At 35.2% G+C, this 15,778-nt stretch overlaps 2 protein-coding genes and 1 pseudogene across 2 annotated transcripts; all 3 read right to left on the reverse strand.

The window, feature by feature from the left end:
• Positions 1–1,473: 1,473 nt before the first annotated feature.
• On the reverse strand, positions 1,474–2,067 carry LOC149199721 (protein IQ-DOMAIN 6-like). Its single transcript, XM_089400669.1, has one exon. The coding sequence runs from the start codon at positions 2,065–2,067 to the stop codon at positions 1,474–1,476; it is 594 nt and encodes a 197-aa protein (XP_089256795.1).
• A 3,610-nt stretch (positions 2,068–5,677) lies between these two features.
• Positions 5,678–8,722, reverse strand: LOC149199722 (uncharacterized). Its single transcript, XM_089400670.1, has 5 exons — positions 8,609–8,722; positions 7,905–8,008; positions 7,633–7,720; positions 5,991–6,106; positions 5,678–5,858 (listed from the first exon to the last, which is right to left on the reverse strand). The coding sequence occupies exons 1-5, from the start codon at positions 8,720–8,722 to the stop codon at positions 5,678–5,680; spliced, it is 603 nt and encodes a 200-aa protein (XP_089256796.1).
• Positions 8,723–8,818: 96 nt separating this feature from the next.
• On the reverse strand, positions 8,819–10,939 carry LOC149199723 (protein IQ-DOMAIN 6-like; annotated as a pseudogene).
• Positions 10,940–15,778: the final 4,839 nt, after the last annotated feature.

Raw genomic sequence — 15,778 nt, forward strand, 5'->3', positions numbered from 1 at the left:
AACTATTCATCATATTTATGCATTTTCTTTTCATCTTTTTGTCAAAATTTAATATATTTTATTAAACCTTACATTTTAAAATTCATATGATATTTTTTTATATATTAATATTTATCTTTTCATTGATTTTTGTAATATTAAATATTAAATAAAATTTAAAATAAATAATAAATAATTTTTAAAATAAATCTTTATTATACATCGTCAAATGAAAATTGGAATCAACCATATAACTTATTATGACACGAAGATTGAAATCAACAATATAACTTATTATTATTGGTTGTTTACATTTAAATTCTATGTAACTTTTTGATTAACTTGATAACTTAAATCTTCAACCATATAAAGTTCTCATTATTATTGGTGGTTTACATTTAAATTCTATGTAACTTTTTGATTAACTTGATAACTTAAGTTATGTTTTTTAAATTGAAAATAAATATTTATTAGAACTATAATATTATAAATAAAATTAATTAAATATGTTTTAAAAAAAATTAATTATGTTTATTCAATATTTATATTATTAATAAATATGTAGTTTAACTTAGATATCAATGAAATTATTAAACTTTTTTAAACATGCATATTTACATGGTTAATTAGGTCAATTATTAATAAAACCAAATTACACTAATTTAATTGAAATTGTTTATTAACATAAATTTTAATTGAAAGTCATGTGCTGTTAATTCTCATTCAAATTTTAAATGTTTATAACAAAAAAATTTAATTCAAAGTCCTGTCATGCTAGTTCTGATTCAAATTTAAAAATAATAATCTATTCAAAACAAATTGCAAAACTAGAAATTTCTTTATTCTTAAGGATTAATTGCAAGACGAAAGATTTAAATTATTGTGCGAGATGGTAGAGATCATAAAAAATAGCATTTGCAACACATGTTGCAAAGGAAACACCGTAAGGCAATGGCATAAGAAATAATAGTATAGAAAAAAGAAGTCAAAATTTTATATAATGCATAAGAAATAATAGCATAGAAGAGAAGTTGTGTGATTTCAAAATGGGCTTCTCTCCATTATAAAAAGAACTAAACACGTGTGAGACTACCCTAGTGGACCTTAAGTGGCAGAGGAAAACCTTGAGAAACAACACTATACAGTCAGTAATGAGGCCTAGATTCTAGCACCAACAATTTGATCCCTCTTTGTGCAACCACAAACAGATGTTTCATGTTGGCCCAACTAAACAAATGAAAATATTTCATGTCTTCTTTTGAGTTCTTAAGTAAAAACTATTTAAAATTGAACTCAAAATTTTACTCTCCACTCCTAAAGAGCATCTGACACAGTTCAGCTGGAAGCTGAAATCTTAACCTCTGAAGTTAAGTTGAACTTTTGTTCAAACATACAGAAGAATGCCCATGAAATTCTAGTCACTGTAGCTCAAACCATTCACAGCAGAGTTTTCAACCTTCAGCCACTAGTAGTGACAGGATAGAACTCTGAAACTTAGCATTGATAAAAGGGTTTTCGGGACTCTCCATAAGAACAGGAAGAAATCTCTCCACTCTTGGTAGATGATTTGTCAGATCTCAACATAGGTGGAATCAATTTGCAAGCATGCAGAGAGGAATCTGAACCGGCTGTGCTCTTCACTTCAGCATTATATGAAGAAACTTTCTTCTGCAATTGAAGATCATCATATGAGGGTCTTATCTTTGGAGCACTGGACGAGCGTATTTTAGCCTTGGCAGACTCTATAGAGTTCATGTAATTAGGCCTTCCCACGCTCTCATATAATGTCTGTCGAGTATTTCCAGATTTTGGAGTACATGATCCCCTTGAGATTGTTGAGCTCTCATTAGATTGGATATCAGAGCTAGGCTTTGAAGATGATCTACTCGTATGATGACTGGAAACCACTGAAGGTGGTTTTGCAGCAACACGAACATTAATATTGTTTCTGTGAACTTTAAATTTGCCTGGTTCATGAGATTTCCTCAAATTCTCCCTAGCATCATCATAGATTTTGAGAGACTGAATTTCACAAGCATCCATTTGGTCTTGTTCCGTGAGTCTATTCAGCCAAGGCTTTGCAGCCATCCAGCATTCTAACCAGCTCCATACCATAAGAAATTACTCTCTCACATTTGATTGCACCCTCTTGTCTCATTTGCAGTTTTGCACGAACTTCTTCAAGGGTTCCTTGACTATCACACCACCCCTCCTGAAACATGAGCATACAACTTATTGCCCAAAAAGATAGGTGGGGAATTGAGCATACAACATGTTCAACAAACCATGTACTTCAAATCTGCCCAAAAAATACAGAAATAAGGTATCTTTTAGCAATGCTCGGGTTCTTAAATATTGAGATTTTTAAGTTGTTGTTTGGCAGGAAGGAGTCATATTCTGATGAGAATAGATTTGCTAATCATGAATAAATACGATGGTAGTTCTACACTTTACAACAATATTTCTCCTTAAATATTACATCTGTTTACAAAGTTGTGGCCATAAATTTGCTTTTAACGAAGAAATACCACTGTAGTAATATTAACATATCAGCCACTGAATTCTATACAAAAAGGGAATTGTACAATGTTTCTTTTCTCTTGTAGAAGCTCAGGGGCCAAATTCAACATCCATAGGTTTCTGGTCCATAATGTAGTGCTTACATATGGGGCATAGCTTAGAGTGATTTAGCAACCACTCTGCCCCACAATGGTTATGGAAACTGTGGGTGCATGGTAAGGAGATGATCTGGTCACCAAATTCATATTCAAACTAGCATATTGCACATTTCCTACACAACGTCCAAGAACATAGATTATCAAAATCACAGAAAATAAATCATCTCCTTAGGTTGTTAAGAACAATTACAGACATTGTATCCTAAATACAATACATGAGAACCTAATAATAGATAAACCCTTACTCCATTTCATCTGTCGATCCCTGTTAAGACTTATTTCCATCAAAAGTTAACATTGGCATAGAGTTCACTATTGTGGCAAGAGCCACACATTTTACATTTACCAGCTGAACAAGAGACTGTAAAAATCGCAACAACAGACCCCAATACCGGTAAGATTAAAATTTAATCTCAAATTGGAAACAAAAAGCTTGTTGAACTCTCTGAACCTTGCTACCACAAGTGTACACTCACTCCAGCTAGTCTCTTAAAAATACAAATTCCAATGAAAGCATAAATCATTTCATTATGTTGGTTCATCTGCTGATGGTGCCAATATTTAATGTATATCCTTCTGTATGCAGAAATATTATCAGTTTTGAACATATATCGCCCAAGTTTGATGGCCTGATTTATTTCCCTATTCAACAAATTTCCAAACTACGCAAACTAGTTATCAAACAGAATCAGATACACAAGTCTAATGGCAACTCTGGCATGTATGTAAAAGACCAAGGAATAGACCCTAATCATGTATGTACAAGACTTCACTTATAGTAAAGGTTGGGCATAGAAAGAGGTGAACTTTGTATCTGCTCAAAATCCATGACATCTGGACAAAACACCTTATTAATATTAAAATGATTATTTTGAAGTATTTCATATCAAAGATAGAATATAAACGTATGTCCCTAAACAAGCATTACCTAATATGGATCACCCTGATTGAACCTGACATCAAACCTGGCATCTTTTCAATTCAAGAATCAACGCTAAGGTTCTCAGAATTAAAAACCCAATGAAGCCAAATCCACATAACGTTATAAAGTCATACACGAATTTTTCTAACTTTGTGGCTATCCACCTAGGCATTTGGACTTCCTTTGTTATGTACTCAAATTGGAAAAAGAATTAAATACGCGTAATGCACACCAAGCCCTTATAACGAAGCCTTCCAGTCTCACATTCGAAAGATGCATGAAACGCATTGAAGCGAATAAGACACATGGATATTCTATCCAACAAATACAGAATCAACTAATAGAATATATCACGCGCCTAACACAAAATGGACCTACTTATACCTCTGTCAGGAAACTCTTGAACATGAAAAAGCTGACAGGAATGTTTGGATATCCCTTGTAGATGCACTGATGCATCAAACCTTTTGTTAGTTCTTTAGAAAGAAGTTTGTTTTTTGCCCTTAGTGCCCTGAGGACTTAGGACACACACTACTAAGGAACAGAATTTGTTGCCATTTGAAAGAAATTTTGATTTTGATTTTGAGCTAGCAAAGCTCATGGCTCAAGCGTCATATGCAATTCCATGCTTATTAGGCAGCCCATATTCTCACCGTACCTTAGGAGGTCCACACAAAGATATCTTCATGCTTATACTTGTTCCACAAGGGGGAAAGCTCTTCAATCCCCTAAGAGGGTGAGTGATTACTCCACTAATGCCATGAAAATTTATTTTCACCAATAATTATTAATAATAATGTGCATAGTACATCATAATACATTTTTCCTCCTACAAAGTGCAAAGACTTGAATCTTAGAAATATGTAAATATTACCAAAACAAGAATAAGGGGAAGACAAATGATAACAAAATCTGAAGACTAATATATCTCCTTTCAGGAAAATATCTAGTTATTAGAGGCATACCTCATATGACATGTCAATAGTGCCTTGGTTACTATATTCAATGCCCCCTAAGTATGGAGGAGGATCTGCCAATGAAAATGAAAGGGCTAAAACATGCAATGATTGTCAATAGTGCCTCGGTTACTATATTCAATGTCCCCCGCGTATGGAAGAGGATCTGCCAATGATAATGAAAGGGTTGAAACATGCAATGATTAAATTGGTCATAGTTCTACTTAATAAGTTGGTATTCAATAAAATAAAACAAACTTTAAGAAATGCATCAGTTAATGAATGCTAACTAGATGGAAAAGTTAAATCATGAGAATCCATTATTCTATGAAACTTGCTTGCAACAATTCAACCATAGGGAAGCAGCTTACATAATGCCATTTCAAGGTCAAAATCATCACTGTTTTCATTTCTCGACTGATTTGAATGGAAAAATTCAACACCCATTAAAGTTACTAGTAAATAAATTTCAAAATGTTATCCTGGCATCTACATCTAAGGTCTTGTGCAGAGGATTCTACCATAGCATTTACAATCTGCCAGAAATAGAGTGTTCAATCAAGGACTTATACAAATGAATTTTCAAGTGACTTTTCTGCATTGAACATAGGTTATGTACCTGATGGGAGAGAGCATAAGAAATTTCTCTCTCATGTTTGATTGCACCCTCTTGTCTCATTGTAGTTTTGCACGAACTTCTTCAAGGGTTCCTTGACTATCACACCACCCCTCCTGAAACATGAGCATAAAACTTATTACCCAAAAAGATAGGTGGGGCATTGATCATACAACATGTTCAACAAACCATGTACTTCAAATCTACCCAAGAAATGCAGAAATATGGTATCTTCTGGCAATGCTCGGATTCTTAAATATTGATATTTTTAAGATGTTGTTTGGTAGGAAGGAGGCATATTCTAATGAGAATAGATTTTCTGATTCTGAATAAATACGATGGCAGTTCTACACTTTACAGAAATATTTATCCTTAAATATTACATCTGTTTACAAATTTGTGGCCATAAATTTGTTTTCAACGAAGAAAGACCACTGCAGTAATATTTACAAATCAGCCACTGAATTCTATATAAAAAGGGAACTATACAGTGTTTCTTTTCTCTGCCATTTTTAGCCGCAGAAGCTCAGGGACCAAATTCAGTATCCATAGGTTTCTGGTCCATAATGTCGTGCTTACATATGGGGCACAACTTAGAGTGATTTAGCAACCACTCTGCCCCACTATGGTTATGGAAACTATGGGTGCATGGTAAGGAGATGATCTGGTCACCAAATTCATATTCAAATTGGCATATTGCACATTTCCTACACAACGTCCCAAAACATAGATTATCAAAATCCCAGAAAATAAATCATCTCCTTAGGTTGTTAAGAACAATGATAGACATTGTATCCTAAATACAAGACATGAGAACCTGATAATAGATAAACCCTTACTCCATTTCATCTGTCGATCCCTGTTCAAACTTATCTCCATCAAAAGTTAATATTGGCATAGAGTTCACTATTGTTGCAGAAGCCACACATTTTACATTTTCCAACTGAACAAGAGACTGTAAAAATCCCAACAACAGACCCCAATATCAGTAAGATTAAAATTTAATCTCAAATTGGAAACAAAAAGCCTGCTGAGCTCTCTGAACCTTGCTACCACAAGTGTACACTCACTCCAGCTAGTCTCTTAAAAATACACATTCCAATGAAAGCATAAATCATTTCATTATGTTGGTTCATCTGCTGATGGTGCCAATATTTAATGTATATCCTTCTATATGCAGAAATATTATTGGTTTTGAACATATATCGCCCAGGTTTGATGGCCTGATTTATTTCCCTATTCAATAAATTTCCAAACTACACAAACTAGCTATCAAACAGAATCAGATACACAAGTCTAATGGCAACTCTAGCATGTATATAAAATACCAAGGAATGGACCCTAATCATGTCTGTACAAGACTTCACTTATAGTAAAGGTTGGGCATAGAAATAGGTGAACCTTGTATCTCCTTAAAATCCATGACATCTGGAAAAAACACCTTATTAATATTAAAAGGATTATTTTGAAGTATTTCATATCAAATACAGAATATAAACTTATGTCCCTCAACAATCATTACCTAATATGGATCACCGTGATTGAACTTGACATCAGACCTGGCATCTTTTCAATTCAAGAATCAACGCTAAGGTTCTCAGAATTAAAAACCCAATGAATCCAAATCCACTTAACGTTATAAAGTCATGCATGATTTTTTCTAACTTTGTGGCTATCCACCTAGGCATGTGGAATTCCTTTGTGATGTACTCGAATTCGAAAAAGAATTAAATACACGTAATGCACACCAAGCCCTCATAACGAAGCCTTCCACTCTCGCATTCAAAAGATGTATGAAACGCATTGAAGCGAATAAGACACATGGATCTTCTATCCAACGGATATAGAATCAGCGAATAGAATATAGCACGTGCTTAACACAAAATGGACCTACCTATACCTTTGTCAGGAAACTCTTGAACATGACAAAGCTGACAGGAATGTTTGCACATCCCCTATAGAAGCACTGATGCATCAAACCTTTTGTTAGTTCTTTAGAAAGAAGTTCGTTTGCTTCCCTTACTCCCCTGAGGACTTAGGACACACACTACTAAGGAACATAATTTATTTCCATTTGAAAGAAATTTTTATTTTGACTTTGAGCTAGCAAAGCTCATGGCTTAAGGCTCATATGCAATTCCATGCTTATCAGGCAACCCATATTCTCACCGTACCTTAGGAGGTCCACACAAAGATATCTTCATGCTTATACTTGTTCCACAAGGGGGAAAGCTCTTCAATCCCCTGAGAGGGCGAGTGATTACTCCACTAATGCCATTAAAATTTATTTTCACCAATAATTATATACAATAACGTGCATAGTACAACATAATACATTTTTCCTCTTGCAAAGTGCAAAGACTTGAATCTTAGAAATATGTAAATATTACCAAAACAAGAATAAGGGGAAGACAAATGATAACAAAATCTAAAGACTAATATATCTCCTTTCAGGCAAATATCTAGTTATTAGAGGCATACCTCATATGACATGTCAATAGTGCCTTGGTTACTATATTCAATGGCCCCCGAGTATGGAGGAGGATCTACCAAAGATAATGAAAGGGATGAAACATGCAATGATTAAATTGGTCATAGTTCTACTTAATAAGTTGGTATTCAATGAAAGAAAACAAACTTTAAGAAATGCGTCAGTTAATGAATGCTAACTGGATGGAAAAGTTAAATCATGAGAATCCATTATTCTATGAAACTTGCTTGCAACAATTCAACCCCAGGGAAGCAGCTTACATAATGCCATTTCAAGGTCAAAATCATCACAATTTTCATTTCTCGGCTGATTTGAATGGAAAAGATCATGAGAAAGAGCGTGGAAGCTGGCAGGAATGTCAAACAGCTACTCTCCTAGCAGATGAGGCCGAGAAGAAATTCACAATAAAGCTCATATTGGTGTCTGATATCATGCTCTTTTGCTTCTGCTATAGATTTGTTTTTCCCTTAAACACAGTTCTCCAGTAAGTAGCTTCCTCAAAGACTCAAATGCAATCCAGCTGACCATGTCTCCAATCACCAGATCAAACCAAACTTTTAGCTCCTCACAGCCACCAACCAAGAAGCTAATCAACAGTTGAGCACTGTGGCTTTTGAACTCAAAATTTTACTCTCCACTCCTAAAGAGCATCTGACATAGTTCAGCTGGAAGCTGAAATCTTAATCTCTGCAGCTAAGTTGAACTTTTGTTCAAACATACAGAAGAATGCCCATGAAATGTTGATCACTGTAGCTCAAACCATTCACAGCAGAGTTTCCAACCTTTATCCACTATTAGTGACGGGATAGAACTCTGAAACTTAGCAATGATAAAAGGGTTTTCTGGACTCTCCATAAGAACAAGAAGAAATCTCTCCACTCTTGGCAGATGATTTGTCAAATCTCAACAAAGTGGAATCAATTTGCAAGCGTGCAGAGAAGAATATGAACAGGTTGTGCTCTTCACTTCAGCATTATATGAAGAAACTCTCTTCTGCAATTGAAGATCATCATATGAGGGTCTTATCTTTGGTGCATTAGACGAGCGTATTTTAGCCTTGGCAGAGTCTGTAGGGTTCATGTAATTAGGCCTTCCCACACTCTCATCTGATGTCTGCAGAGTATTTCCAGATTTTGGAGTACATGATCCCCTTGAGATTGTTGAGCTCTCATCAGATTAGATATCATAGCTAGGGTTGGAAGATGATCTACCAGTAGGATGACTGGAAACCTTTAAAGGTGGTTTTACAGCAACACGAACCCTAATATTGTTTCTACGAACTTTAACTTTGCCTGGTTCATGAGATTTCCTTAGATTCTCTCTGGCATCATCATAGCTTTTGAGAGACTGAATTTCACAAGCATCCATTTCGGATTGTTCCATGAGTCTATTCTCCCAAGGCCTTGTAGCCATCCAGTGTTCTAACTAGCTACAACCATAGCTATTTTTGTCTGGCTCAATTTTAGCATAAGTCATGTTTGTTTTCGAATTGCTTCTCCATTGTTGAAAATAGATTCAACACCGATAAAAGTTACTAGTATATAAATTTCAAAATGTCAACCTGGCATCTACATCTAAGGTCTTGTGCAGAGGATTCTACCACAACATTTAAAATCTGCGAGAAATAGAGTGTTCAATCAAGGGCTTATACAAATGAATTTTCAAGTGACTTTTCTGCATTGAACATAGTTATGTACCTGATGGGAGAGAGCATAAAAAATTTCTCTCTCAGGTTTGATTGCACCCTCTTGGCTCATTTGTAGTTTTGCATGAACTTCTTCAAGCGTTCCTTGACTATCACACCACCCCTCCTGAAACAAGCAATGCACTTCTGAAACAAAATGGATAACAGAGCCAATTTTTTGCAAGTTAAAACATAAAATATTTTTAGGTTATCAGAATTATTCCGGCAATTCCACATCACACAGATATTACTATTGTAGTATAAGTGATGGGATTGTCAGAAACTAAAATTTAGCATATCTAGAAACAAAGGGAAAGAAACTAGTAAGAAAAACCGAGATCGTTTCAGACCTATGATAAAGAAGTATCTATATGAGGTATGATCTAGTCCACTGCACAAGGGTCGTGAAAAGCAATATGGCCAGGGAAAGTCTACAGAAAGGGCAGCTACTTTTCTTCATGAGTAGTCCTGGTTTGGTGTCTGAGCAAAAACCAGAATAGGGGCCTGAAGCGTTTGTGCAAGAACTTTTCATGATAAGAGTAAACACGATGATGATTCGGATTTGCTTGTGGTTTCATATATATCTTAAACTACAGTTGACATATGGTAATCCGATAGTCACAGGATTCGGCACTTCGACCTATTGTGTGGGTAGAGTAAGCTACTAAACCATAGTGGCCAGAGTGTTAAAATACCTCAGATTCTCGCAGTTTGTTTTGGCAAATTCAATGTTCATCAATCATTTTTTGCACAGCTAAGCCTTCAATCGACATCCAAACATGGCGAGCTCTTACACGGGCCTGAGCTCTAACAAGTGCTTGCATGCACCTCAAGGTAACTGCTGCTTGTTTCCTTACCTGACGACCTCGAAATAATGCTTGTAATCTCACAAACCCTTTCAGCGCTCGCAATGCCCTCGTGGCCTGTAAAACCCCAACCAAAGCCAATGGATTGAAAACAGTCATCTCTCAAAACAACCAACCATACAATCTATAGAGGCTCGTGCATGAAGAATGGTTACCAAAAATCCTCGAAAAGCAGTCTGTATGCGAATGGCAGCCCATTCTTCTCCGACAACCTTGAAGTCTTTAGGACGAGCCCTCACAATAGTGGCCACTGCAGCATTATAAGCCTCTGCAGCAGCAGATATAACTTCAGATGTCTCCCCATTTGAATTTACCCTCTTATGGAAACTTCCTTCATTTGTCCCCTCGGATTCATGGTCACTAGAAATTTTCCACAGGCCCCATTTTCAAGACTTTACATTGGTGAGCTTTTTCTGTGCATCTTACAACAAAGTCAATAATCTTGCTTCCGCTAAATGAATGAACTTACAAGAAGATTCCTACGTAACTAATGACTGGAAAAAAAATGAAGTAGCACTGAAGACGGGTGAGATGCAATTTCCCAGGTAAGGAAATGCATCTGTTATTAGGGTCCACTGATAACCTAAGATAATGAGCAGGACTGCAAAAAGTTACATGAGCAGAGTATGCAAAGGCCATGCTGTAAAAAGTTACATGAACAGAGTATGCAAAGGTAGTGCTGCAAAAAGTTACATGAACAGAGTATGCAAAGGCCGTGCATAGAGCATCTCCCACAAAGTAAGACATGAGAGAAGTACAAGAAGATATAAAGCATGAAAAATTTAAGAAAGAAACAGGAAAAGATCATGAGAAAGAGCGTGGAAGCTGGCAGGAATGTCAAACAGCTACTCTCCTAGCAGATGAGGCCGAGAAGAAAATAGAGAACGATCCAGAAAATACCATAAAGCTCATCATGGATCTGCATTATTTTCTTGATATATTTTGGATGGAGATCATAAAAGTAGTCAGACAAATATTGAGCCATTTATCAGAAATGGGCTTGGAGCAGTGGATATTCGCCCGGGAGCCTCTTATGCGCAAAATGTTCGTACCACAGAGACATTCGGTATCCGAATATCTCCCCTCGAGTTCTGCAACCCTGCTGGTTGATGTGCTCTAGCTGGTAACAGCCCTAGCTATTTCTGTGTCTCTAGAAATTTGCGCTGCTCAGGCGGCTAGAGAGTTGCAATTACCTCAGCATAATCGAATGAATCAACATGGTTCAATCGTCTAACATATCATCTAATGGGGCAAAGTAATGACACGTAAGCAGACAACAAAGTTTATTTCAAAGGGAATGCCTTACAGCGTAATTATATATCTGTAGCAAAAAGATATTCAAAGTAATTGAAACTTTGGGTGGATCTTTTACCAAAACCAATGGATTGATTTTCAGTAACGGATGAAATACACATGAAAAATGGATTTCAGGTTTTTATATCTTTTAAGTATTACTATTTTCCGACTATTTGAAGCAGAATCAAGTCGTCAAAAAATTCCTTTTTTTTAAATATAAAATATTCGAATTATATAATTTTAAAGGCTGTTTAATATAAAATATTTATATTATATATTTCTAAAAGTTTATTGAGGGTGTAAATTTGGTGAGAGGGTTAAAATTATTTTTTTAATTTATATCTGAATCATATTTTTATAGTGGAAATAGATTTAGCACTATTAAAATCTTTCTAAATTCTTAAAATTTAATAATTGTTTAAAAAAAAATGTCTACCAAATTTTATCAAAATTTCTATAATTTTAAAGGAAAATTTGAAATTAATTAGACTATGAAATTTTGAAATCCCATTAACATATAACCTTATGAGATTAAAATTATAATTTTATATAAACAAAATCAACCCGCCAAGAAAAACCTCTCCCAGTTGGAATTGGAATACTGACTATTTTTTCTTAGTCATTCTGCTTTTTCAAAGAGAATCAAATCGTCTTTCACACTGTGCCTCTACCGAATACTAGAATGTTCATCAATTTATGATGCAAATTTTCATTCAAAATTCTAAGTCGTCGTTAAGTGTAAGTCAATCATAGTGTTGTGCCTGGTTCTGCGTTTTATATAGGTGTAGTACCCAATTTCTCAAGTCCTCCTTCGTTCCGCGTGTTATGCTTTGCTGTAAAAAAAGAGGGTATGGGCATCTATGCGACCTGCATGGCGTTGGACAGCGGGAAAAATGTTAGAAATTGTAATGGTGTTTGATAGTTGGAAGAATGTTATAAAATGTAAAATAATGGTGTTTGATAGTTGGAAGAATCTTGTAATTATTTTAGCATGTGGGGTGAGTTAAATATAGAGAGTCAGTTGACTAAGTAATTGAAGACTAAGTAATTGAAGGTTGAGTGTTTGAGTATTGAGTCAAGTCCAGTTAAGTGATAGATGATTTTTAATGTGTGGTTGTGGTAGCATGTTAATATATTTTAAATAAGTGGTTAATTGGAAAAAAAAGTAAATACTAGAGTCCATTGTAAGCTTTTTGTTTTATGTGTGATCAATAGAAAAACAGCCGCTAATCATTTTATTTGTGAATTATTTATGATTGGTCTCCTCTGCCTTTCCAACAAATTAGTATCGGAGTTGAGTCGGAAAAAAACCCAGGTTTATCACGCCTTTGGGTACTCGCACGGTTTATTATTTTCTGGGTTATTCAAGAGCCGTGAATTTGTAAGGGGAGATATCGCTGGAATAGTGGCCAGCAGTTAGTAATTCACTTGCAACGCCACCGTATCGCGAAACGCAGTGTGTAGCCGTCACAATCGAGCCGCGAAGAGCGTAATAAAAGTCTGGTATTTGTTGACAGTCAAGCGACAGTCATAACAAACGAAACAAGGCCGCAGCCCAACAAATCTCTTTTTAAGGCAAGGTTCAAAGGTATATTTAAAGGCGTAACTGAAGTCAACGGGAAAACAAGTAGTTGCCGCCGCGGTTGAGAGATTTGGGAAGCCACTCTGATTAGTTAAATGCGTCGATATTCAGTGGTTTCTTCTGTCTGGTGAGTGGTAAGCCGTAGAAAGGACCGAAGACGGCGTGGGCAAGGTTTGCCATCTAATATTACTTGAAGTTTCGTGACATTAAAAGGATTTGACAAAGTAAAGTTATTCGAAAGGTTCCTGTAATGTTTGAATGATTTTAAAATAAAAGATCATGTGAAAGTTAAAATCGTGGTTATAAAAGTATAAAGGATTTTTGGAATATTTTTTTGCAAAGGCACGATTATATGGAAATTTTAAGAAGCATGTTTCATGGTTTTATAAAGGGTTACAGTTTTTCCACAAAGGTTTCTAGACGCAGGGTTTTGAAGATTTTTTAAGTGTTTTTTTTAATTCAAAGAGAAATAAAAAAAAAAAAGAGATCGTATTTAACAAGAGTTTAGGGCTTCGGAAAGTTCGTCAGTCTACTAAATTATTTGGTTTTTTGTTAAGCATGACAGTTTTTTTGGTGAAGATTGTGCTTTGTGAGGGTGCATATAGAAAATCATATTTTTTTCCAAAGGCGATATGGAAAACAACGTCATGCAATCAGCAAAGCAACGGCAAGAAAAAGAATAACAACAGTCATGGGTCGCAAAGCGCAACTGAAGAAGACTAAGAAAAAAAATAAAAAAGAAGAGGCAAAGATCATTGCCAAAGAAGACAAAGAAGAAATCGAGGGTGATTGGTGTAACTTTGATCTGCTACCACCTCCTATGTTTACATATGAATATTTTGATCATTGGGTTATCAAGGTGTTAACTTTTCTTAGAGCTAAAGAGTTAATTGAGTATGAATCTAATAACCCATATGATGCAGTATGTGATGTTTTAACATTGAATCTTATAAAATATGCATTGGATGAGAAGTGTTTTTGCAAGATAGAAAAAGCTACAACTTCCTTGGAAGCATGGAAGATCTTGGAAGCAAAGTTTGGCACAAAGGAGAGTGACATGCAACAATAGGTTATGTCACAAGAAAAGAAGTCGGCGGCAGATCTCAGAGTAGATGACAAAGACCTTAAGAGGAAAACAGAGCTTGAAAAATCTCACTCAAAAGTGGATGATGGTTGTCAAGACCATAAAATTGAAACTCATTATGCAAGCATGCATATGGATAAAGAAGATGCAACAAAGATTGCAAAGAGAGAAGTTGAAGCATCTGTGTGTGAAACAGAGCAAGAGCAAATAAACTCAAAGATTTCATCATAATGTGGATGATGCAGATGATGGTGAATCCCACTATGATGAGACAAATGTGGATGATCACTGCAAAGTGAGATGTGAATTGGTGAATCCAACCGCCACTGATAGATTTGGTAAATTTGAAATTGTCAGTGAGCACATGAATGTTTAGATATCCTACCATAGTGTGGATGAACATTATGATGATGTTATGTGTGGTTTCTTTTTTGAAACAGGGATTGATTGTGATAATATGGTAAGCGCAATGTTTGATAAAACATTGAAAGTTGACGCTTCCACTATAGAATCAAGATATGAAGAAGTTGGGACTACTCATGAAGCAATATGTCATCTAGCAAAAGTTGATGATCAGGAAAATGATAAAGTGATTGAAGAGTTTTTTATGAGAATATCCACTAACATCGTAATAGTGGAAGACAACCTCCATGCAATTGAAAAGAAGTTAGATGTAGAGCAAGAAGTTGTCACTGAAGAGAGTCGTATTAAAGATGTTTTTTGCATTGATTTTTAATATGCAGGTGTTCAAAATAGCATGGGAGCAGAAGTTAAAGGCAAGGTTGTTAATAAATTTGACGCAGATTTGAAGTTCATTGAAGAATGATTCATAAACCAATAGAACAAATTGATATGAGTCTTAAAGCAGCAGTTGGAATAAAGGAATTGAATGAAATGGTGAATAATGATCTTGAGTGTGCAGATTACAGGAAAAAAATAGCAGTGCCTGATGATGAAAGTGAAAAGAATGATATAGATGTTTCTAAAGACAAATATGAATGCATTGAAACCATTTTTCAACAATGGAGTCAAGAAGAGATAAGATTTTGCTATCAAGAAATATGGCAGAAAGAAAGTCAAGAATATGAAGCACAAGAAGCAAAGCAAAGAAGACAGTTTGAAGATGCATTGTTATAGCATCAGTCCATATTTGAATGAATATTTGAAGAGGAAGGTGTAGAAGAAATTATCCAATTGTTTTTCAAAACAAGTTCAAAACAAGTCAAAGAAAAATTGCAGCAGCAACAAGTGAATAAACCCTACAGCAATAAAGTTCAACGGAGAATGAAGCAATTTCGATCATATAGAATCTGGAAGCAAAGAAAAAGAAAATGAAAAATTGTAAAATTCTTGAGTCATTGTAAGCCTAGCTGAGACATAGACGAGAAGGCATGTTTGTCTGATAGTTAAGTCATGTTCAGTCATGTTGAGTCATATGGTCGTAATTAAGGGGGAGTGTTAGAAATTGTAATTACTCCTGCATGTGGAGTTAGCTAAACATATAGAGTTAGTTAACTGAGTGATTAAGGGTTGAGTTTTTGAGTGTTGAGTCAAGTCAAGTTATATATGAATTTTAGTGTGTGGTTGTATGTCAAGATATTTTAGGCATGTCGCTAGTTGGAAA

This window comes from Pinus tabuliformis, chromosome 2_1 (genome assembly GCF_031772625.1).
Source record: "Pinus tabuliformis cultivar Carrire ecotype Pingquan chromosome 2_1, CPIR1, whole genome shotgun sequence".
NCBI lineage: Eukaryota > Viridiplantae > Streptophyta > Pinopsida > Pinales > Pinaceae > Pinus > Pinus tabuliformis.